The sequence below is a fragment of the Caretta caretta genome, chromosome 4, assembly GCF_965140235.1.
Source record: "Caretta caretta isolate rCarCar2 chromosome 4, rCarCar1.hap1, whole genome shotgun sequence".
Taxonomy (NCBI): Eukaryota; Metazoa; Chordata; order Testudines; family Cheloniidae; genus Caretta; species Caretta caretta.
The window spans coordinates 134,779,803-134,800,856 of record NC_134209.1 but is presented as its reverse complement, the minus strand read 5'-3'; the positions used below and the strand labels follow the sequence as shown (position 1 = coordinate 134,800,856).

Below are 21,054 nucleotides of genomic sequence, written 5' to 3'. Positions count from 1 at the left end.
TGCGGAGGATCAGGAAGGTGTTCAGGGCATTTATCTTCTGCCACGGTGCTAGCAGGAAGGCATCCATCTTGGCGGCATCCTGCAAGATCTTCTGGATGGTGTCCTTGAGTGTCTGCCGGACACGGAAACCCGTCAGCGTGCCGAGGTGCTGGTACGCCTGCCCCTCTGCCAGGGGGATGATGGGCTTGCCCTGGATCTGGAACCCTGTCGTCTGCACCGAGTCCCTTTTGCTGCTGTCGATGTGGAGAACTGCGTACTTCTTTGCATTGAAGCAGAGCCCTATCCAATCGGCAGCTCGACTGGTGGCATCTAGCATACGTTGGAGGTTCTCTGAGTCGTCCGCGGTCAGGACCAGGTCCTGCATAAGCCAGGACGCTCACCCTCTCACCGTGGAGGTTGAAGCCATCTGTGCCATTGGAGGTTGCTCGCAGCAACGGCTCCATGGCAAGGTTAAAGATGATGGGGCTGAGGGGACAGCCCTGCTTAACTCCGCTCCGGATTGGGATCTCGGCGGTCTCCCCTTCGACCGAGCGAATGGTGGTGCTGCATCCCTCGTACACCTCTCGGATCACACGAAGGAAGTTCTCTGGCATCCCAAACTCCTGGAGTGTGGCAAAGATGTGGTGGTGGGACATGGACACAAAGGCGTTAGCCAGGTCGAGCCACACTACCATGCACTGCCTCCACGCCCTTCTGGCCATTTCGATGGTGGTTTGGAAGACAAAGTTGTGTTTTACTACAACACCCACCTTGTCTCTTCTATATCCTGGGACCAACATGGCTACAACACTGCAAACATTTTGTCTTAGTCATGTTGAGAATTCTCTTGGTTTGGAAAAAATAATGTTTATAGGTTTCCTTGGGAGCCTCTGCTCCAAATTTTCCCCTCTGCTTGGCTAACAGTCCCTTCTTCAACACCATTGGTTTTGGCAGTGACTTACGAACTGCTATGCTGGCTTTGCCAGTAAGGGACAAGGCCCCTCTGCATTCTCAGCTAGCAATTTTTCTAACATTCCCAAACAACTGCATACCTGTTAATTTGGATACACAGGGTATCTGCTTATGATTGACTGCTATTCATGGGTGTAACATGCCTTTGTTATAGCTACAGAGTTAGAGCCATTGTTCTTGTCAAAAATCACATTAAGGATTTGACCAGAATATGAACCCAAGACTTATTACACTCAAATCAGATCTCTAGATGATGAGCCACTTGCTGGTCACCAACTAGGTTTTCTTTATTAAGAGAGAGTTACTCACTTTGTGTAGTAATTGAGGTTCTTCAGGATGGGTGTCCCTGTGGATGCCCAACTTTAGGTGAATGTGCGTTCCTTTGCCTGTGATCAGAGAATTTCAGTAGCAGTGCCTGCTTGGGTCACACGTGTTCTCCCAGACTTGTGCCACTCCTGGGAGCTACATACTGTGGTGCTATCAAACCGTCCTCAGTTCCTTCTCCACCACAGAGTGTATATATGAACTCCGAAGTAGAGGGAAGTAGAGCTGGTAGCGACACACCCACAGGGACACCCATCTGGAAGAACCTAAGTTAATGCACAAGGTAAGTAACCCTTTCTTTTTCCAGGAGTGTCCCTGTAGTTTTTGCAGTTCATTAAGCTTAGAACAGATCCTTTAACTTTCGGAAACATCCTATTAGGACAAGGCCCCATGAGATTATTCTGAACCTGCCTGGGGCTCTAGGGGTGTTACCCCACTACAAATAATAGACTAGAAACTGACTTAAAATAGGAGTGAAACTGACATTTCCAAGTCACTTTCATAGTATTGCCAACCCCAAATGTTCAAAAATCAGGAATCAGGCTCACCAAACAATATGAGATTGGCTTTAAAATAATGAGATTATGTAAAAATAATAGATTTGATGTCCTTTTTATTTACATTCTGCTTTTTGAGACTTTAGGGTGCACTGGGGTCATATTTTGAAGCTTTCTCCACAGCCACAAAGGCTAGAAACTTCATTTTTCTTTAAGAATGAAGGCTGAAATCATCACATATCACTTGACTCCAGGAGCTGGGACTTTAAGGAAAACAATAATTGTCATGAGACCCATTACAAAACCATGAGAGTTGGCAACGCTGCTTTCACTTCTGTTTAAAGGCTAGTTACTTTCCGGAAGTGTCTTAAACACAACACTACAGTGATTGAGTTGCAGTTTACATAGGAGAATGTTTTAAACGAAACACCAAGAAAATTCCATGTTTTAAAGTTGAGGAAAAAAATTAAGATTTCTGAGGTATATCAGGGCCACAGCAGGAAGGAAAGGAAAGGAAAATAAACAGGCACAGAAGCTCTGCGTAGCTCTTCCTCTTGAAAGAAAGCTGAAGGGTCAAATCTTCTAGTCCTTAATCCAGTAAAACTTCTATTGCTGTCAGCATCTCCATTCATAGATATTAACATGTGCTCAATAACTATACACTTTGTACTTAAATATCTGAGTCATCTTATCCAGAGTTACACATTTTATGTGCATTGGCTCAGGGACTACAGTTTCTGGCATATTCTGAACTGTGGTGAGCACACAGATGGTGCCCAGTGAATAATACAAACCATGACAATAATCATAGACTTTATGGACTCTGTGGATGCAATTTCTGTTCTTTGTTCTGGAATTGGCCTGAATACAGCTGAAACCCTAAGAATTTGAAGTAGAATTACATTTGATACTCACATGAAACTTTCTCATTCCTTTCTTTTCTTAAACTCAGAACAAAAAATGACAAAACAAAATGGTTTTCAGTTAAAATCTAAAATTGCACAGCAGCCATTGCTGTACAACCCAGCCCGGGGTAGAACATGCTACCCATTGGAGGTTTAGTTCTCTCCTCTCATCTGACTCTGATTCTTTCTTTCTGTTTCTTTCTTTCTTCATCATTCCTGACCTCTGTGCTGCTTTTCATACTGTCAACCATGACATCCTTCCCAATCGCCTGGGACCAATTGCTGGAGTCTGAGAACTGGACTTCTTGGTTTTGCTCCCATCTGAGTCTTCTTTTTTACAGCTTGCAGCAGAGAGAAAGGCTGGTCCAGTGAGACCAGGGTTCTACTTCCCGACCCCCATGGACTTCCTGTATGATCACAGGTCAGTGCCTTAGGGACAGAGTTTCAAAGGTTTTTAGATACCCAAAGATACAGCTAGGCATCTAGTGGGATTTACAAAGCACCTAACCTTCTAGGCACTTTTGAAAACCCCACTAGGTGCCTCAATACCCTTGAAAATCTGGTCTTTAGTCTGTGTCTCTCAGTGCAATGGGAATAACAGCACTGCTCTACCTCACCGAGGGGCTGTGATGTGAGGCGCTCAGATACTATGGTGATGGGGCCACATAAGTACCACAGTAGAGTGGGAACTTCTCTGTACCACTGCTATCCCTTCCCTGAGTTTTGGCCCCTTCTTTTCATCTACTTCCCTCACATCTCCCTCTTTTCTGAATGTAAACTTGGCTCAGAGGGCTTAGCTGTATTTCTTCTGAGTCCCCTGCGTTCTCTCTTCAATTACCCCTGCAGGAATTCATCTAACCACTTCACTTCCAGAGCCTTAATTTAATTACCAGCTCTTTCTTATCTTAAACACCCTCCCTCTGCTTGTAAACAAAACACTGACTCCCTGCCCCGGGGCACAAGCTGGGAGAAGCACCTGTCTGCAGAACTCACATTCCACACTAATTTTGTGCAGTTAAGAGCTCTGCCTGGTAGTACACCTCATGTATGAAACTCGGGGGTGGCAGGAGTCCCCCGGCCCTCCCTAATTGGTGCCCCTGACAATATGACAGTACTGGTCCGTGGTAGGCCCCACATGCCCTCCAGACCTGAAGAGCATGTTCCAACTGGAGAGGAAGCTTAAAAGGGAGCAAATCAGCCCCAAAAAGGAAGGTTGGAGAGTAAGACAGACCTATCCTAAGGGCTCCTGAATAAAGGTGCCAAAGAAGACTCCCTGTGAGGAAGAAGACTGCCTGCTGAGCCAGGTTGGAAATGAAGGTTTAGTGCTTTTCTTTTGCTATCCTATATTAGATTTGGAGATGAGAGGTAGGCAAATGATAGAAAGTGAGCCAGGAGGCAACTCTGTTATAGGGCCCTGGGTCAGAGCCCAGTGGACTAGGAGGGCCTGGGCTCCCCTACCAACTTCCCTTGTTGCAGGAGGGGCATAAGCCTCATTTCCACCCCACTCCCCTTCTAGTAAGGAGAAGGTAAGGATGTTGAAATCCCTGAGATGAAGCTAAGCCATATACAAGGGTTAAGAACTGGAATGAAAGCCTGGTGAGACTGGAAACTGGGTACACTACCCACTAGGCCACCCAGAACTCTGAAGACTATTAGACTCCCTAGCAACCATTTGAGAAACCTTCTACCATTTGGGGCTTTACTCAGTAATCAGGAGATATTTTGAATATGGGAAGAGATTTCTCTCTTACCTCTTTGTTATCTTGCAGTAGTGCAGCTGCATGATACATTATATGACTCTGTTCTGGGCACAGACTGCTTGAAGTACTCCGTATGCTTTAATGTGGAGAGAGTATATGTTGAGAAGGAGGGATGAGAAAGACCCCCTCCCACCGACTACAATTCTTTGAGGGGGTCAACAAGCATGTGGACAAGGGGGATCCAGTGGCTATAGTGTACTTAGATTTTCAGAAAGCCTTTGACAAGGTCCCTCACCAAAGGCTCTTAAGCAAAGTAAGCTGTCCTGGGATAAGAGTGAAGGTCCTCTCATGGATTGGTAACTGGTTAAAAAATAGGATACAGAGGATAGGAATAAATGGTCAGTTTTCAGAATGGAGAGAGGTAATTAGTGGTGTCCCCCAGGGGACTGTACTGGGACCGGTCCTATTCAATATATTCATAAATGATCTGGAAAAAGGGGTAAAAAGTGAGGTGCCAAAATTGGCAGATGATACAAAAATATTCAAGATAGTTAAGTCCCAGGCAGACTGCAAAGAGCTACAAAAGGATCTCTCAAAACTGGGTGACTGGGCAACAAAATGGCAGATGAAATTCAATGTTGATAAATGCAAAGTAATGAGCATTGGAAAACATAATCCCAACAATACATATACAATGCTGGGGTCTAAATTAGCTGTTACCACTCAAGAAAGAGATCTTGGAGTCACTGTGGATTGTTCTCTGAAAACATCCACTCAAAAAAGCTAACAGAATGTTAGGAATCACTAAGAAAGGGATAGATAATAAGACAGAAAATATCATATTGCCTCTATACAAATCCATGGTATGCCCACACCTTGAATGCTGCGTGCAGATATGGTCGTCCCATCTCAAAAAAGATATATTGGAAAGGTTCAGAAAAGGGCAACAAAAATGATTATGGGCATGGAACAGCTTCCATATGAGGAGAGATAAATAAGACTGGGACTTTTCAGCTTGGAAAAGAGACAGCTAAGGGGGGATATGATTGAGGTCTATAAAATCATGACTGGTGTGGAGAAAGTAAATAAGGTGGTGTTATTTACTCCTACTCATAACACAAGAACTAGGTGTCACCAAATGAAATTAATAGGCAGCAGATTTAAAACAAACAAAAGGAAGTATTTCTTCATTCAACACACAGTCAACATGTGGAACTCTTTGCCAGAGGATGTTGTGAAGGCCAAGACTATAACAGGGTTCCAAAAAAAACTAGATAAATTCATTAAGGATAGGTCCATCAATGGCTATTAGCCAGTGGACAGGGATGGCGTCTCTAGCCTCTGTTTGTCAGAAGCTAGGAATGGGTGACAGGATGGATCACTTGATGATTACCTGTTTCGTTCATTCCCTCTTGGGCACCTGGCATTGGCCACTGTCAGAAGACAGGATACTGGGTTAGATGGACCTTTGGTCTGACCCAGTGAGGCCATTCTTATGTTCACCTCATAGGTAGGGAAAAGGGCTCAGAGTCTATCAGCTTACATGGGCTGAAAACCAGACAGACATAATTCCTGTTACTCCTGTGAAGTTCTGCATCAGACTACAATGTAACAGACTTCTCTGTATACCCAGATATTGGGCGGTGGGGCAGGGGGAGCTGGGAGCAGTGAGCTTCTGTGTATGAGAAACGCCCCAGCAAACACTCCTTCAGGGTGGGAAGGCAAAAGAGGAAGACTTTATACCCTTTTTTTTACACCACTTGCTTGTTAACAATATGCGTTGCTGCCTTATGAAGGGGATACTTGCTTTTTGGAACTTGGTCTCTTGTGGGCAAGTTTTGCACACTCCAGAAAGCTGTGAGGAGTTTTCCTCTCCCTGGGGATCCTCATACAACTCATCAAGCTTTCCTACAGTGGAGTCATTGCTTTGGGTGGTGGTCTAGGCCTCTGCATGCCTAAATGACTCAGAGCCCATTGTGCTGGCAAAGGAAGGGTCAGGAGCTTGCAGCAGGAAGACATAACTTGATCTCTGAGGCTCCTCAAAGCTGCCTATAGAAACTCAGACTTAGCCTGATGCTTGCAGGGCTTTACTGCTGCTATGGTGGGAGGCAGAGGGAACCCACAAGAGAGGTGGTTGTACTGGAGAAACTAGAGGGCTAGAAACTCAAAACTCTAGTGATTCCTCAATTCTTGAGAGAGAAAGCAAAGGCAGAAATTGAAAGGTAGTAACCACTGCATTAAAACAAGTAAAAATTACAATTATACAACAAAGTGGTGATGAGAAATTGAACCGCCAACTTGTTCCACTGCCAAAGGCAGAAACTCTTGTGGCTTGAGTTGAAGGGTAGGGCTTAGTCCTGGAACCTGCAGCATCAACGTTGAACCACCTCCGGATTCCACAGGTGAGAGGCATAACCCATTTGTGATGAATGTGAAGAGAAGCTATATGACAGAATATCACACATCTGCCCATTGCAGGGATTTTACACCTTTCTCTGAAATATCTGGTACTGGCCACTGTCAGACAGGATACTGGACCAGCTGGATCTCAGGTCTGATCTAGTATAAGGTCTACCAACTCTTGCGATTTTCTCACAAGTAACCTGCTTTTGGCTGAGACTGGAGCCAGTCTCACTATGATGCAAGATGTGCCACCCCTTTAGCAAATTTCATTCCTTACTGGGAGGAAAACACCCTCTGACTGGCTGCCATCCCCAACTTCCCCATCCTCCAATCAGAGCTGTTGCAAGAGTTAGCCATATCTCTCTTTCCCCTTCTCTCAGGTGCCAGAAGAATGGAGGGGTAGAGGAGAGGGAGCAGCTGAGACCATTCTCATAGGAGAGGCAGTGGGGAGGAAACAGGAGAAACATCCTGGCAGCTCAGGATGGTTCTGCTCCCTCTTCCCTTTGCCCCTTCTGCGAACTCTGGGTCAGTCTACTTCCTAATATTCCCCCATCCTCACCTTCCCTGCAACACCAAGCCTAGTAAGAGGGGAATAAGAGGGTGGAAAAGCCCCAGTAGACACACACACTCCAGCCTTGAGAGAGGGTGCTGAAAAACCCGAGGGGAGGTCAGGGAGCAGAACTGATAGTGGGGAATGAGGGGCAGAATTAATTGCTCGACTGCAGGGGATGAGCAGATGTGAGGGTGGGAGATTTAATAGATCAGAATTTTGTGGTTTTAGGGAGAAGCGGGAACTCCACACCCTCAGGCAACAGGAGCTAAAATCACTGTAATTCATAAATTTGGGAGAGTTGCCAACACTAATTGTCACACACATACAGTAAGGTTGGGCAAGGGGAATTCAAAAAATCAAAGACTAAAACACAATATTTACTTTTAAATCTCATGATGTTGGAAGGCAGGGGGGTTGACTCATGATTTTTTTTTTTAATTTTGGAGATGGCAATACTGCAGCATGGCAATTCCTATGTGGAGGCAAACCTATGAAAATACTTGTTTTGGTCGTCAAATCTGACCCTAGAAGGCTTTGTTATACCTTCTTCCCAAAGTATTACTCCAAAAGCAGGAATACTAACAGATAAGAACAAAGATAGGAACAAAGAGGTTTGGTGAATGGACACTCAAATCAGAAAACCAATTTACCCATAAAACAATAAACTGTCTGCCGTATAAGGGGTTTTGGCAAATAGATCTATGTCTTGCTTTTATAAATAAATTTAAAGTTATCCCAACTTTAAGTTAACTCATCATTAGCTACAATACATTAGAGGACCCACACCTATATTTGAACTTTCATACAACAAAAGCCTACGGGTTACAAGACTGTTAACTGGAGAACATATTACAAAGTCAAAATGGAAACGAATGTTAAAATAATTTTCTAACTATAATCTTGTCCTCTCCCAGTCAATGGGGGAGTGGTCCTCACACTATATGTAGCACATTTTCAAAAAAGGAAATACAATAGTTTACCCCTAGAATCTCTGATGTTCTTTTTAGTTCTTCTTTATTCACATGTATTTTATGGGTTTCCATCACTGTAAATACAAGTATATAACTGAGAACAAAATACAATTTTGAAAAAACCTTAGAGGCATCAATTCTATATTCAAGCCATAATATTAAAAAATAGTGTTGTATAATGAACTAAGTACCACCTTGGGAACCAGGAATTCCTGGGTTCTACTCCCAATTTTGCCACTGACTTGCAATGTGACCCTGAGTAAGTCACAAAGGACAAATTTTTTAAACTTGGGTGCAAAGTTCAGAATTAGGCACATATGTCCATATTTAAGTACCTAGAAAAATGGCTTGATTTTCAGAGGTACGCTTTTCTAGATACCTAAATATGGATTTGAGTGCCTATCTTTAGGCACCCAAATTTGACAGTTTTGGTCTGAAGCTCTGTTTCTCCATCTGTAAAATGAGGAAAATAGCATTAGAGAAGTGTTGTGAGGATGATATGATGATTATATAGCACTTTAAAGGTGCAATGTTCTATTTAACTATTAAGCATTATAAATCATACTAGAAAATGCTGTCTGAAAAAATTGTTGAACAATCTTATATTTTACTCACATTTTCTTACCTGCCAAAATTTTTATCAAGGGAAGCTCCAAAGTGCAAAAGAGTTTCCACAAGCCTTGAACCTGTAAGGCAGAACACAAAATCTTTCCAATATAAGCTTATTTTAATTATGAAATTGGGCCAGGGTGAGATACTGTTATTCACCATGAGTACTACGTGAATCCACAAGTAGTACTATTAAGTAAATGGGACCGAATGTGGAGTGAACTACTACTCTGTGTGAATAACAGGATCACAATCTGGCCCATAAACATGTAGTCTTCCTGGAAGAGGTACAATTATGCTAATGATGAGCACATGTGTCTCATTCTTTGAAGTGATATATAAAGAGAAATACTCATTGTAATGTAAATTCATATGCATGCTGAGACATTTATATGCACAGATAATAGCATAGAGAGTACACTGAAAGTTTGTGGATGATACCAAACTGGGAGGAGTTGCAAACGCTTTGGAGGATAGCATTAAAATTCAAAATGATCTGGACAAACTGGAGAAATGGTCTGAAGTATATAGGATGAAATTCAATAAGGACAAATGCAAAGTACTCCACTTAGGAAGGAACAATCAATCAGTTGCACACATATAAAATGGGAAATGACTGCCTAGGAAGGAGTGCTGCAGAAAGGGATCTGGGGGTCATACTGGATCACAAGCTAAATATGAGTCAATAGTACAACACGGGGGGGGGGGAGAAAACATCATTTTGGGATGTATTAGCAGGAGTGTTGTAAGCAAGACACAAAAAGTAATTCTTCTACTCTATTCCACGCTGATTAAGCCTCAACTGGAGTATTGTGTCCAGTTCTGGGTGCCACATTTCAGGAAAATGTGGACAAATTGGAGAAAGTCCAAAGAAGAGCTACACAATTATTAAAGGTCTAGAAAACAGTACCTTTGAGGGAAGACTGAAAAAACTTGATTTGTTTAGTCTGGAGAAGAGAAGAGTGAGAGGGGATATGGTAACTGTTTTCAAGTACATAAAAGGTTGTTAGAAGCAGGAGGGAGAAAAGAGAGTTACCTTTTTGTTACTGTTGTTCTTCTAGATGTGTTGCTTATGTCCATTCCATTGTAGGTGAGTGTGCTCGTCACATGCACTGGTGCCAGAAGTTTTCCTGCAGTGGATGAGGATGAGCTCTGGTGCCCACTGGAGTGGTGCGTGTATGCACCAGTATAAGGGGCGCCGCCAGCTCCCCACCCACTCAGTTCTTTCTTGCCAGAAACTCTGATAGTGGGGAAGGAGGGTGGGTCATGGAATGGACATGAACACCACATCTCAAAGAACAACGGTTACGAAAAGGTAACTCTTTTCTTTTTCAAGTGCTTGCTCATGACCATTCCATTGTAGGTGATTCCCAAGCAGTACCACTGGAAGCGGGTAGGAGTTCATGGATGTGTTGATTGCAAGCAGCTCTGCTGAAGCCAGCATAATCTCTGGCCTGCTGAGTGATGGCATAATGCATCGTGAATGTGTGTAGTGAAGACCACGTCATGGCCCGGCATATATTCTGGATAGAGACATGCACCAGGAAGACAGCCGAAGATGCCTGCACCCTAGTCAAATGGGCATTCACAATCAGTGGAGGCACAGCCTGAGCCAACTCGTAACAAGTATGGATGCAGGTGGTAATCCAAGGAATCCCTGTTGAGGTTACAGGGACAAACCATCCCGATGTGTCGAAAGAATAGTAAATATGGCAGGCGACCAGCTTGGCTTAACAGTGAAATCCTAGCGGATCTTAAACATAAAAAAGAAGCTTACAAGAAGTGGAAGATTGGAAGAGTATAAAAATATTGCTCGGGCATGTAGGAATGAAATCAGGAAGGCCAAATCGCACCTGGAGCTGCAGCTAGCAAGAGATGTCAAGAGTAACAAGAAGGGTTTCTTCAGGTATGTTGGCAACAAGAAGAAAGCCAAGGAAAGTGTGGATCCCTTAGTGAATGAGGGAGGCAACCTAGTGACAGAGGATGTGGAAAAAGCTAATGTACTCAATGTTTTTTTTGGCCTCTGTCTTCACTAACAAAGTCAGCTCCCAGACTGCTGCACTGGGCATCACAGCATGGGGAGTAGATGGCCAGCCCTCTTGTGGAGAAAGAGGTGGTTAGGGACTATTTAGAAAAGCTGGACGTGCACAAGTCCATGGGGCCGGACGAGTTGCATCCGAGAGTGCTAAAGGAATTGGCGGCTGTGATTGCAGAGCCATTGGCCATTATCTTTGAAAACTCGTGGCGAACGGGGGAAGTCCCAGATGACTGGAAAAAGGCTAATGTAGTGCCAATCTTTAAAAAAGGGAAGGAGGAGGATCCTGGGAACTACAGGCCAGTCAGCCTCACCTCAGTCCCCAGAAAAATCATGGAGCAGGTCCTCAAAGAATCAATCCTGAAGCACTTACATGGGAGGAAAGTGATCAGGAACAGTCAGCATGGATTCACCAAGGGAAGGTCATGCCTGACTAATCTAATCGCCTTCTATGATGAGATTACTGGTTTTGTGGATGAAGGGAAAGCAGTGGATGTATTGTTTCTTGACTTTAGCAAAGCTTTTGACACAGTCTCCCACAGTATTCTTGTCAGCAAGTTAAGGAAGTATGGGCTGGATGAATGCATTATAAGGTGGGTAGAAAGTTGGCTAGATTGTCGGGCTCAACGGGTAGTGATCAATAGCTCCATGTCTAGTTGGCAGCCGGTGTCAAGTGGAGTGCCCCAGGGGTCGGTCCTGGGGCCGGTTTTGTTCAATATCTTCATAAATGATCTGGAGGATGGTGTGGATTGCACTCTCAGCAAATTTGCGGATGATACTAAACTAGGAGGAGTGGTAGATACGCTGGAGGGCAGGGATAGGATACAGAGGGACCTAGACAAATTGGAGGATTGTGCCAAAAGAAATCTGATGAGGTTCAATAAGGATAAGTGCAGGGTCCTGCACTTAGGACGGAAGAACCCAATGCACCGCTACAGACTAGGGACCGAATGGCTAGGCAGCAGTTCTGCAGAAAAGGACCTAGGGGTGACAGTGGACGAGAAGCTGGATATGAGTCAGCAGTGTGCCCTTGTTGCCAAGAAGGCCAATGGCATTTTGGGGTGTATAAGGAGGGGCATTGCCAGCAGATCGAGGGATGTGATCGTCCCCCTCTATTCGACATTGGTGAGGCCTCATCTGGAGTACTGTGTCCAGTTTTGGGCCCCACACTACAAGAAGGATGTGGATAAATTGGAGAGAGTCCAGCGAAGAGCAACAAAAATGATTAGGGGTCTGGAACACATGAGTTATGAGGAGAGGCTGAGGGAACTGGGATTGCTTAGTCTGCAGAAGAGAAGAATGAGGGGGGATTTGATAGCTGCTTTCAACTACCTGAGAGGTGGTTCCAGAGGGGATGGTTCTAGACTATTCTCAGTGGTAGAAGAGGACAGGACAAGGAGTAATGGTCTCAAGTTGCAGTGGGGGAGGTTTAGGTTGGATATTAGGAAAAACTTTTTCACTAAGAGGGTGGTGAAACATTGGAATGCGTTACCTAGGGAGGTGGTAGAATCTCCTTCCTTAGAAGTTTTTAAGGTCAGGTTTGACAAAGCCCCGGCTGGGATGATTTAATTGGGGATTGGTCCTGCTTTGAGCAGGGGGTTGGACTAGATGACCTCCTGAGGTCCCTTCCAACCCTGATATTCTATGATTCTATGATAATCCAATTCGAAATTCTCTGAGAGGACACCGGAAGGCCCTTCATCCTGTCAGCTATCGCGATAAAGAGCTGGGTCGATCTGCAGAAGGGCTTGGTGTGCTCCAGGTAGAATGCCAGGACATGCTTGACATCCAGAGTGTGCAACCACCTCTCCTCTTTGGTCGAATGAGGCTTCAGGCAGAACACTGGGAGGAAGATATCCTGGTTGACACGAAAGTGAGACACTACCTTATGCAGAAAAGCTGGATGGGGCCGCAGCTGGACCTCGTCTTTGTAAAATACCATGTACGGGGACTCTGAAGTGAGGGTTTAAATCTTGGAGACACGCCTTGCCGAGGTAAGCGCTACAAGGAATGTGACCTTCCATAACAGGTCGGAAAGGGAACAAGAAGCCATGGCGGACTCCGTGAGCCTGGAGAGGACAAGGTTAAGGTCCTATTGGGGAACCTGGTCCCAGATTGGCGGAAAGAGCCTTTCAAGGCCCTTCAGGAACCTGATCGGCATCTCATGCGAGAATACCAATTTACCCTGGATGTGAGGATGGAAGGCCGGTATGGCTACCAGGTGCTCCTTGATCGAAGAGAAGGCGAGGCCCTGGTGCTTTATGTAGAACAGGTAATCCAGGACGGACTGCAGAGATGACTGGGTCAGGGAGATGTTGCACTCTGACACCCAGCAGGAGAAATGCTTCCACTTTGCCAGGTAAATCACTCTAGTGGAGGGCTTTCTGCTTTCCAAGAGAACCTGCTATACCTGACTAGAGCAAGCCTGTTCCTCTGGATTCAGCCACCCAGCATCCAAGCTGTGAGGTGGAGAGAGGCAAGGTTTGGATGCAGGAGCTGACCGTAATCCCGCAAGAGTAGGTCTGGGCGGCTGGGAAGTGGCCATGGGGCTGCCACTGCCAGGTCCATGAGCGTGCCAAACCAATGCTGGCAAGGCCATGCCAGGGTGGTGTCAGCAGCGCACTCCACACTGAGCCATGGTGCTAGGAGCATTATCTGATCCAGTCGGCTCTGAGGCTCTGAGGCCGACTCCATAAGTAGTGCTCGGAGACTAATGTCCCGCTCCTTTTTGGTCCGCGGAAGACGCTCTTGCAGATGCAACACTTGTCGCTAACGTGGATTTCCCCTAAACACTTCAGACAGCTTCTATGGTGATCACTGACTAGCATGGGCTTCTTGCAACAGTCACTGGGGTATGCCCGTCCCTAGGCTAAGTCCCATTTGGAACTAACAAACTATCACTAACTCTACACTAAGGGAACTATAAAACTTTAACAACAAAGTTTTTAACAACAATATACAAAAAGTTCACAACTAGGCACAGTTGAGAGGAGTAAGCTTGCCAAGGCAAGGAGACATTCCAGCACCATCACTGGTGGTAAGAAGGAACTGAGGGAGGGGGAGCCGCTGGTGTCCCTTATACCGGTGCATACGTGCGCCACTCCAGAGGGCACCTGAGCCGGCCCCCTATGGATACCACTGAGGGAAAAACTTCCGGTACCAGTGCATGTGGCGAGCACACACACCTACAATGCAATGGACATGAACAAGCACTAGAAGAAGAAAAATTGTCGGTGGTCCTCCAGCCCCATTCCCACAATGCAGTGAACCCTTTTCTGCCTAACCTTTACCCACATCTATAAAAGGTCCCTGTTGCCCTGCTGTCACCACTAGTAGCAAGTTGTGCTGACCACTTGAGAATGATTTTTCACTGCACTCCTTTGATCAGTACAGGTGACCATGGATAATGTTTGGAGAGCAGCCACTTGCTCTGCCAAGCACACAGCAGTCTTGATACATGTGTGGTCAGAGAATATCATCCTCTACGTCTTCTCCTGTACCAGGAAATGTTACAGAGGCTGGAGAAAGTGGTCATTCTCTGGACTCCAGCCCAATGCTAGGAACACATGAAGCACCTGAGGCTCCGTACCGTAGAGCAAAAAGACTCCAACATTCACTCCAGATGGGATCGTCATACGTGCCTTTTCTATGATGAACTGGACAGGGTGCTCTCCAGGGCTCACAGTACAGAGCCTGAAGTGGGTCAACCCCCTCCTCAACCCTGCCAACCTCATCATCTGACAGGATGCTGATGAGGGCCAGGGCAAGGCAAGGAGGCAGCAAGGGACCATGGAGGAATACCTGAAAGACCCAGATGAAGAGGAGCGTGTCATTTTGCACCTCTACCCAGAGAAGCCAGTTGAGCAAGCCCCCCAATTAGCCTGAGGAGGACCCCGAGGCATGGCAGGAATGAGCACCCAAGACTGGTAAATTACAGTAGACCCCCCCACCTTTCCTGCCAGTATCCCATCTTGCTCTAATGTGATATACCTGATTTTAAGCCCAGCGCCTGGCTCTGCATCACCCCAAAATGGTCCCCAAGCAAAGGCAGCTATAAAGCAATGATTTTATAGAATTTGTATGAACCACTATTACATATTGGCAGGGGCTATAAAAAAGACTTTTAAACTACCCTTGTGCCTGTACATTTCTCAGCCAGCATGCTGTCAGTGATAGTCCTGGGGCCCTGTGGACCAGGGAAAAGGGAGAGGGCAGGTTTGGAAAGAGCCCAGTTGAGGATAGGACAGTTGTAGAAACCTGATTGTTGTCCAAAGTTACAGCGGTCTTTGGCTCCTTTGAAGATTACAAAAGAGTTTAAGTGATTTACCTGAGTTAACCCTGCCCCACCTCAGTCTTCCTGTCACCTTACAACTGGGAGCCACGCGGCACAAAGGTGCACGTGTGTTAGGTACAGGAAGGGAAAGGGAATCCTTTGGTTGTCTGAGGAACATCACAGCAGTCCTCACTCTCTTTGAAGATTACTTTTTTTTTTTTAAACTGTTCCAATGATGCAGAAGCCATGAGAAATGTGGGTGGGTGAGAGATGCACTCTGGAGGTAGCACGAACACAATGCCATGTCCTTTTGCAATGGACAGGTGAGAGGCTTGCAGTGTTGATTGGAAGCTTCAAGGAACAAAAAGAAGTTGTGGTGTGTGTCTTTCTTTCCCTGAGCCTTTCACCACTGTTCAGGGGACACCGGGATTGGATATTCTGATGCTGCAGGGGGCGGGAATTGCAGGGGGAGGAGTTTGCTTCTCCTGTTCCATGGAAGCTCCATCTGCAGGCTTAGAATATCATCAATTTCCTGTCAAATTGCCTTCCCAATCCTGTAAGCAGGGCCGGCTCCAGCTTTTTTGCTGCCCCAAGCGGCGGGGAAAAAAAAAGCCCGATTGAGCTGCTGCTGAGGTGGAAGGGAAGGAATGAAGGACTCACCGCCGAAGACCCAGACGTGCCTCCCCAATAACTGATGGTGTGCCGCTCCTTTCTATTGGCTGCCCCAGGCACCTGCTTCCTTCACTGGTGCCTGGAGCCGGCCCTGCCTGTAAGCTCATTTCAGCAAATGTCTGGTTTAGCAGAAATACCAGCTTGTTTTGAAGTTCAACAGCAGCACAAATGTACTTGGTCCAACTTCATAGCTGACCAAACCCCTCCAAGCAGCAATATGTAGAGGGGTGATGTCATAAATATAAAGGAAAGGGTAAACCCCTTTAAAATCCCTCCTGGCCAGAGGAAAAATCCTCTCACCTATAAAGGGTTAAAAAGCTAAAGGTAACCTCGCTGGCACCTGACCAAAATGACCAATGAGGAGACAAGATACTTTCAAAAGCTGGGAGGAGGGAGAGAAACAAAGGGTCTGGGTCTGTCTATATGCTTCTTTTACCGGGGATAGACCAGGAATGGAGTCTTAGAACTTTTACAGATTTCAGAGTAACAGCTGTGTTAGTCTGTATTCGCAAAAAGAAAAGGAGTACTTGTGGCACCTTAGAGACTAACCAATTTATTTGAGCATAAACTTTCGTGAGCTACAGCTCACTTCATCGGAAGCTTATGCTCAAATAAATTGGTTAGTCTCTAAGGTGCCACAAGTACTCCTTTTCTTTTTAGAACTTTTAGTAAGTAATCTAGCTAGGTATGTGTTAGATTATGATTTCTTTAAATGGCTGAGAAAAGAATTGTGCTGAATAGAATGACTATTTCTGTCTGTGTGTCTTTTTTGTAACTTAAGGTTTTGCCTAGAGGGATTCTCTATGTTTTGAATCTAATTACCCTGTAAGGTATCTACCATCCTGATTTTACAGAGGTGGTTCCTTTACTTCTACTTACTTCTATTTCTATGAAAAGTCTTCTTGTAAGAAAACTGAATGCTTTTTCATTGTTCTCAGATCCAAGGGTTTGGGTCTGTGGTCACCGATGCAAATTGGTGAGGATTTTTACCAAACCTTTCCCAGGAAGTGGGGTGCAAGGGTTGGGAGGATTTTGGGGGGAAAGACGTATCCAAACTGCATTTCCCAGTAAACCCAGTTAGAGTTTGGGGGTGGCAGAGGATATTCCAAGGACAAAGGATAAAATTAATTTGTACCTTGGGGAAGTTTTAACCTAAGCTGGTAAAAGTAAGCTTAGGAGGTTTTCATGCAGGTCCCCACATCTGTACCCTAGAGTTCAGAGTGGGGGAGGAACCTTGACATGGTGGCAGAGTGGTGGGATTAACCTGAAATCATTTTGAGATCAATTTGAGATTTTTTGAACCAGAAATACAGATTTTAAAAAGGAATATTTTTTTCCTTTGGGGCTGCTGGAAAGGAGGTCCAGAAAGCAGCTGAAACTGCTCACTATCAGAGAATAGGTATTCTATTCCAGCACAGCAAAATTTTACAGCCAAGTTTTGTTTGTTTATTTCTAAACCTTGGGTGTAAAGTTAGTTAAAAACAGAGAGGTTAGGATGACAAAATCCACGGCTCGACGAAAGCTGGAATTAGCCAGATTTCAGGCTGAGGAAAAACAAAGGGAACATGAAAGACAGATAGAACTCATGCGGCTGAAGGAGGAGGAGAGGGAAAAAGAGAGGAAGCATGCACTGGAGATGGAGAAGGTAAAGGCTCAGCAGAATATACCAACAAACCCTAGCAATCCTTCTCCAAGTACCACTCCCTATCCCAGAAAGTTCCCCACCTACAAGGCAAGCGATGATACTGAGGCCTTCCTAGAAAACTTTGAAAGGGCCTGCCTTGGGTACAACATCTCTACTGACCAATACATGGTAGAGCTGAGGCCGCAGCTCAGTGGACCCTTAGCTGAGGTGGCAGCTGAAATGCCTAAAGAACACATGAACAAGTATGAACTGTTTAAATCCAAGGCAAGAGTCAGAATGGGGATAACACCCGAGCAGTCTCGTCGGAGGTTCAGAGCCCTAAGGTGGAAACCAGATGTGTCATTTACCCGACATGCCTACCACATTGTAAAACATTGGGATGCCTGGATATCAGGAGCAAGTGTTGAATCTCCAGTAAATTTGCCCTTCCTAATGCAAATGGAACAATTCTTAGAGGGTGTTCCTGAGGAAATAGAAAGATACATCCTAGATGGGAAGCCCAAAACTGTAATCGAGGCAGGAGAGATTGGAGCCAGATGGGTGGAGGTGGCAGAGAAGAAGAAAACTGGTCGCAGTTGGAGCGGAGACCAGAAGGGACAACCCCAGACCACACCCGATTACCCGGGGCCTCCCAAAGCCCCACCTACCTCCCAAAGAACCCTCCAGACCCCTTATCGTCCCACCAACCCGTTCTCCAGCAACCCTCCTCACCCCAGTGAGCCGTCAGCTGGACAATGTTTTAAATGTAACGAGCTGGGGCATGTAAAGGCCAGCTGCCCCAAGAACCCCAACAGATTACAGTTCATTGCACCGGAATCACACCAGAGGTCCACAGGCCCAGATACCTCCCAGATACCCTTGGAGCGGAGGGAAACTGTGAGTGTGGGCGGGAAGAAGGTCACCGCTTGGAGGGACACCGGAGCACAAGTGTCAGCTATCCATGCTTCCTTAGTGGACCCCAATTTAATCAACCCAGAGATCCAAGTGACGATTCAACCCTTCAAGTCCAACTCTTTCAATTTGCCTACAGCCAAGTTGCCTGCCCAGTACCAGGGCTGGTCAGGAACGTGGACTTTTGCAGTCTATGATGATTATCCCATCCCCATGCTGTTGGGGAAAGACTTGGCCAATCATGTGAAGTGGGCCAAAAGGGTAGGAATGGTCACCCGTAGCCAGGCTAAACAAGCAGTGAGGCCTAGCTCTGTTCCGGAAACTTCTATCAGGACCCAGTCAGAGGTGATGAACCCGGACCCCAGGCCAATGTCTGCAACAGCAGTAGCGGATCCAGTCCCAGAGACCCAGACGGAACCAGTCCCAGAACCGGAACCAGCAGAACAACCAGCACCAGACCATTTGCCAGCACTGAATCCAGTACTTGCAACCTCAACACCAGACGGCCCCACCGAATCTGAACCGACAGCAGCCGATAACCCTTCACAGGAGGCTCAGCCGGAGCCTGAATCCCAACATAGTGCACCAGCGGAGAACGGTTCACAGTCAACGGAAACAGCCCCATCCCCTACATCGCTTCCAGAGGGACCAAGCGTAGGTCCACAATCCAATGAGGAACTGATGTCTCCAGCATCAAGGGAACAGTTCCAGACCGAACAGGAAGCAGATGAAAGCCTCCAGAGAGCTTGGACGGTGGCACGGAGCAACCCACTGCCTCTCAGCTCTTCTAATCGATCCAGGTTTGTTGTAGAAAGAGGACTTTTATACAAGGAAACTCTTTCTGGTGGACACCAGGAAGACTGGCATCCTCAAAGACAGTTGGTAGTTCCAACTAAATACCGGGCCAACCTCTTGAGCTTAGCCCATGATCACCCTAGTGGCCATGCTGGGGTGAACAGGACCAAAGACCGTTTGGGGGGGTCATTCCACTGGGAGGGAATGGGCAAGGATGTTTCTACCTATGTCCAGTCTTGTGAGGTGTGCCAAAGAGTGGGAAAACCCCAAGACCAGGTCAAAGTCCCTCTCCAGCCACTCCCCATCATTGAAGTTCCATTTCAGCGAGTAGCTGTGGATATTCTGGGTCCTTTTCCGAAAAAGACACCCAGAGGAAAGCAGTACATACTGACTTTCATGGATTTGGCCACCCGATGGCCGGAAGCAGTAGCTCTAAGCAACACCAGGGCTAAAAGTGTGTGCCAGGCACTAGCAGACATTTTTGCCAGGGTAGGTTGGCCCTCCGACATCCTTACAGATGCAGGGACTAATTTCCTGGCAGGATCTATGGAAAACCTTTGGGAAGCTCATGGGGTAAATCACTTGGTTGCCACTCCTTACCACCATCAAACAAATGGCATGGTGGAGAAGTTTAATGGAACTTTGGGGGCCATGATATGTAAATTCATAAATAAGCACTCCAATGATCGGGACCTAGTGTTGCAGCAGTTGCTCTTTGCCTACAGAGCTGTACCACATCCCAGTTTAGGGTTTTCCCCATTTGAACTTGTATATGGCCGTGAGGTTAAGGGGCCATTGCAGTTGGTGAAGCAGCAATGGGAGGGATTTACACCTTCTCCAGGAACTAACATTCTGGACTTTGTAACCAACCTACAAAACACCCTCCGAATCTCTTTAGCCCTTGCTAAAGAAAACTTACAGGATGCTCAAAAAGAGCAAAAAGCCTGGTATGATAAACATGCCAGAGAGCGTTCCTTGAAAGTAGGGGACCAGGTCATGGTCTTAAAGGCGCTCCAGGCCCATAAAATGGAAGCATCGTGGGACGGGCCATTCACGGTCCAGGAGCGCCTGGGAGCTGTTAATTATCTCATAGCATTCCCCACCTCCAACCGAAAGCCTAAGGTGTACCATATTAATTCTCGAAAGCCCTTTTATTCCAGAGAATTAAAGGTTTGTCAGTTTACAGCCCAGGGAGGAGAGGACGCTGAGTGGCCTGCAGGTGTCTACTACGAAGGGAAATGTGCTGGTGGCGTGGAAGAGGTGAACCTCTCCATGACCCTTGGGCGTATGCAGCGACAGCAGATCAAGGAGCTGTGCACTAGCTACGCGCCAACGTTCTCAGCCACCCCAGGACTGACTGAACGGGCATACCACTCCATTGACACAGGTAATGCTCACCCAATTAGGGTCCAACCTTACCGGGTGTCTCCTCAAGCTAAAACTGCTATAGAACGGGAGATCCAGGATATGTTACAGATGGGTGTAATCCACCCCTCTGGAAGTGCATGGGCATCTCCAGTGGTTCTAGTTCCCAAACCAGATGGGGAAATACGTTTTTGCGTGGACTGCCGTAAGCTAAATGCTGTAACTCGCCCAGACAACTATCCAATGCCACGCACAGATGAAATATTAGAGAAACTGGGACAGACCAAGTTCATCTCTACCTTGGACTTAACCAAGGGGTACTGGCAGATACCGCTAGATGAATCTGCCAAGGAAAGGTCAGCCTTCACCACGCATCTCGGGCTGTATGAATTTAATGTACTCCCTTTAGGGCTGCGAAATGCACCCGCCACCTTACAAAGACTTGTAGATGGTCTCGTAGCAGGA

General features: G+C 46.2%; 1 protein-coding gene across 1 annotated transcript in view; it reads right to left on the bottom strand.

The window, feature by feature from the left end:
• POLN (DNA polymerase nu) overlaps positions 1–21,054 on the bottom strand; it is a 226,331-nt gene that overhangs the window by 128,321 nt on the left and 76,956 nt on the right. Inside the window, exons 10-11 of the mRNA XM_075128232.1 lie at positions 8,930–8,990; positions 8,314–8,378 (exon numbers count right to left, since the gene is read on the bottom strand). Coding sequence (XP_074984333.1) covers positions 8,314–8,378; positions 8,930–8,990 — 126 coding nt within the window. The remainder of the gene's footprint in view (positions 1–8,313; positions 8,379–8,929; positions 8,991–21,054) is intronic.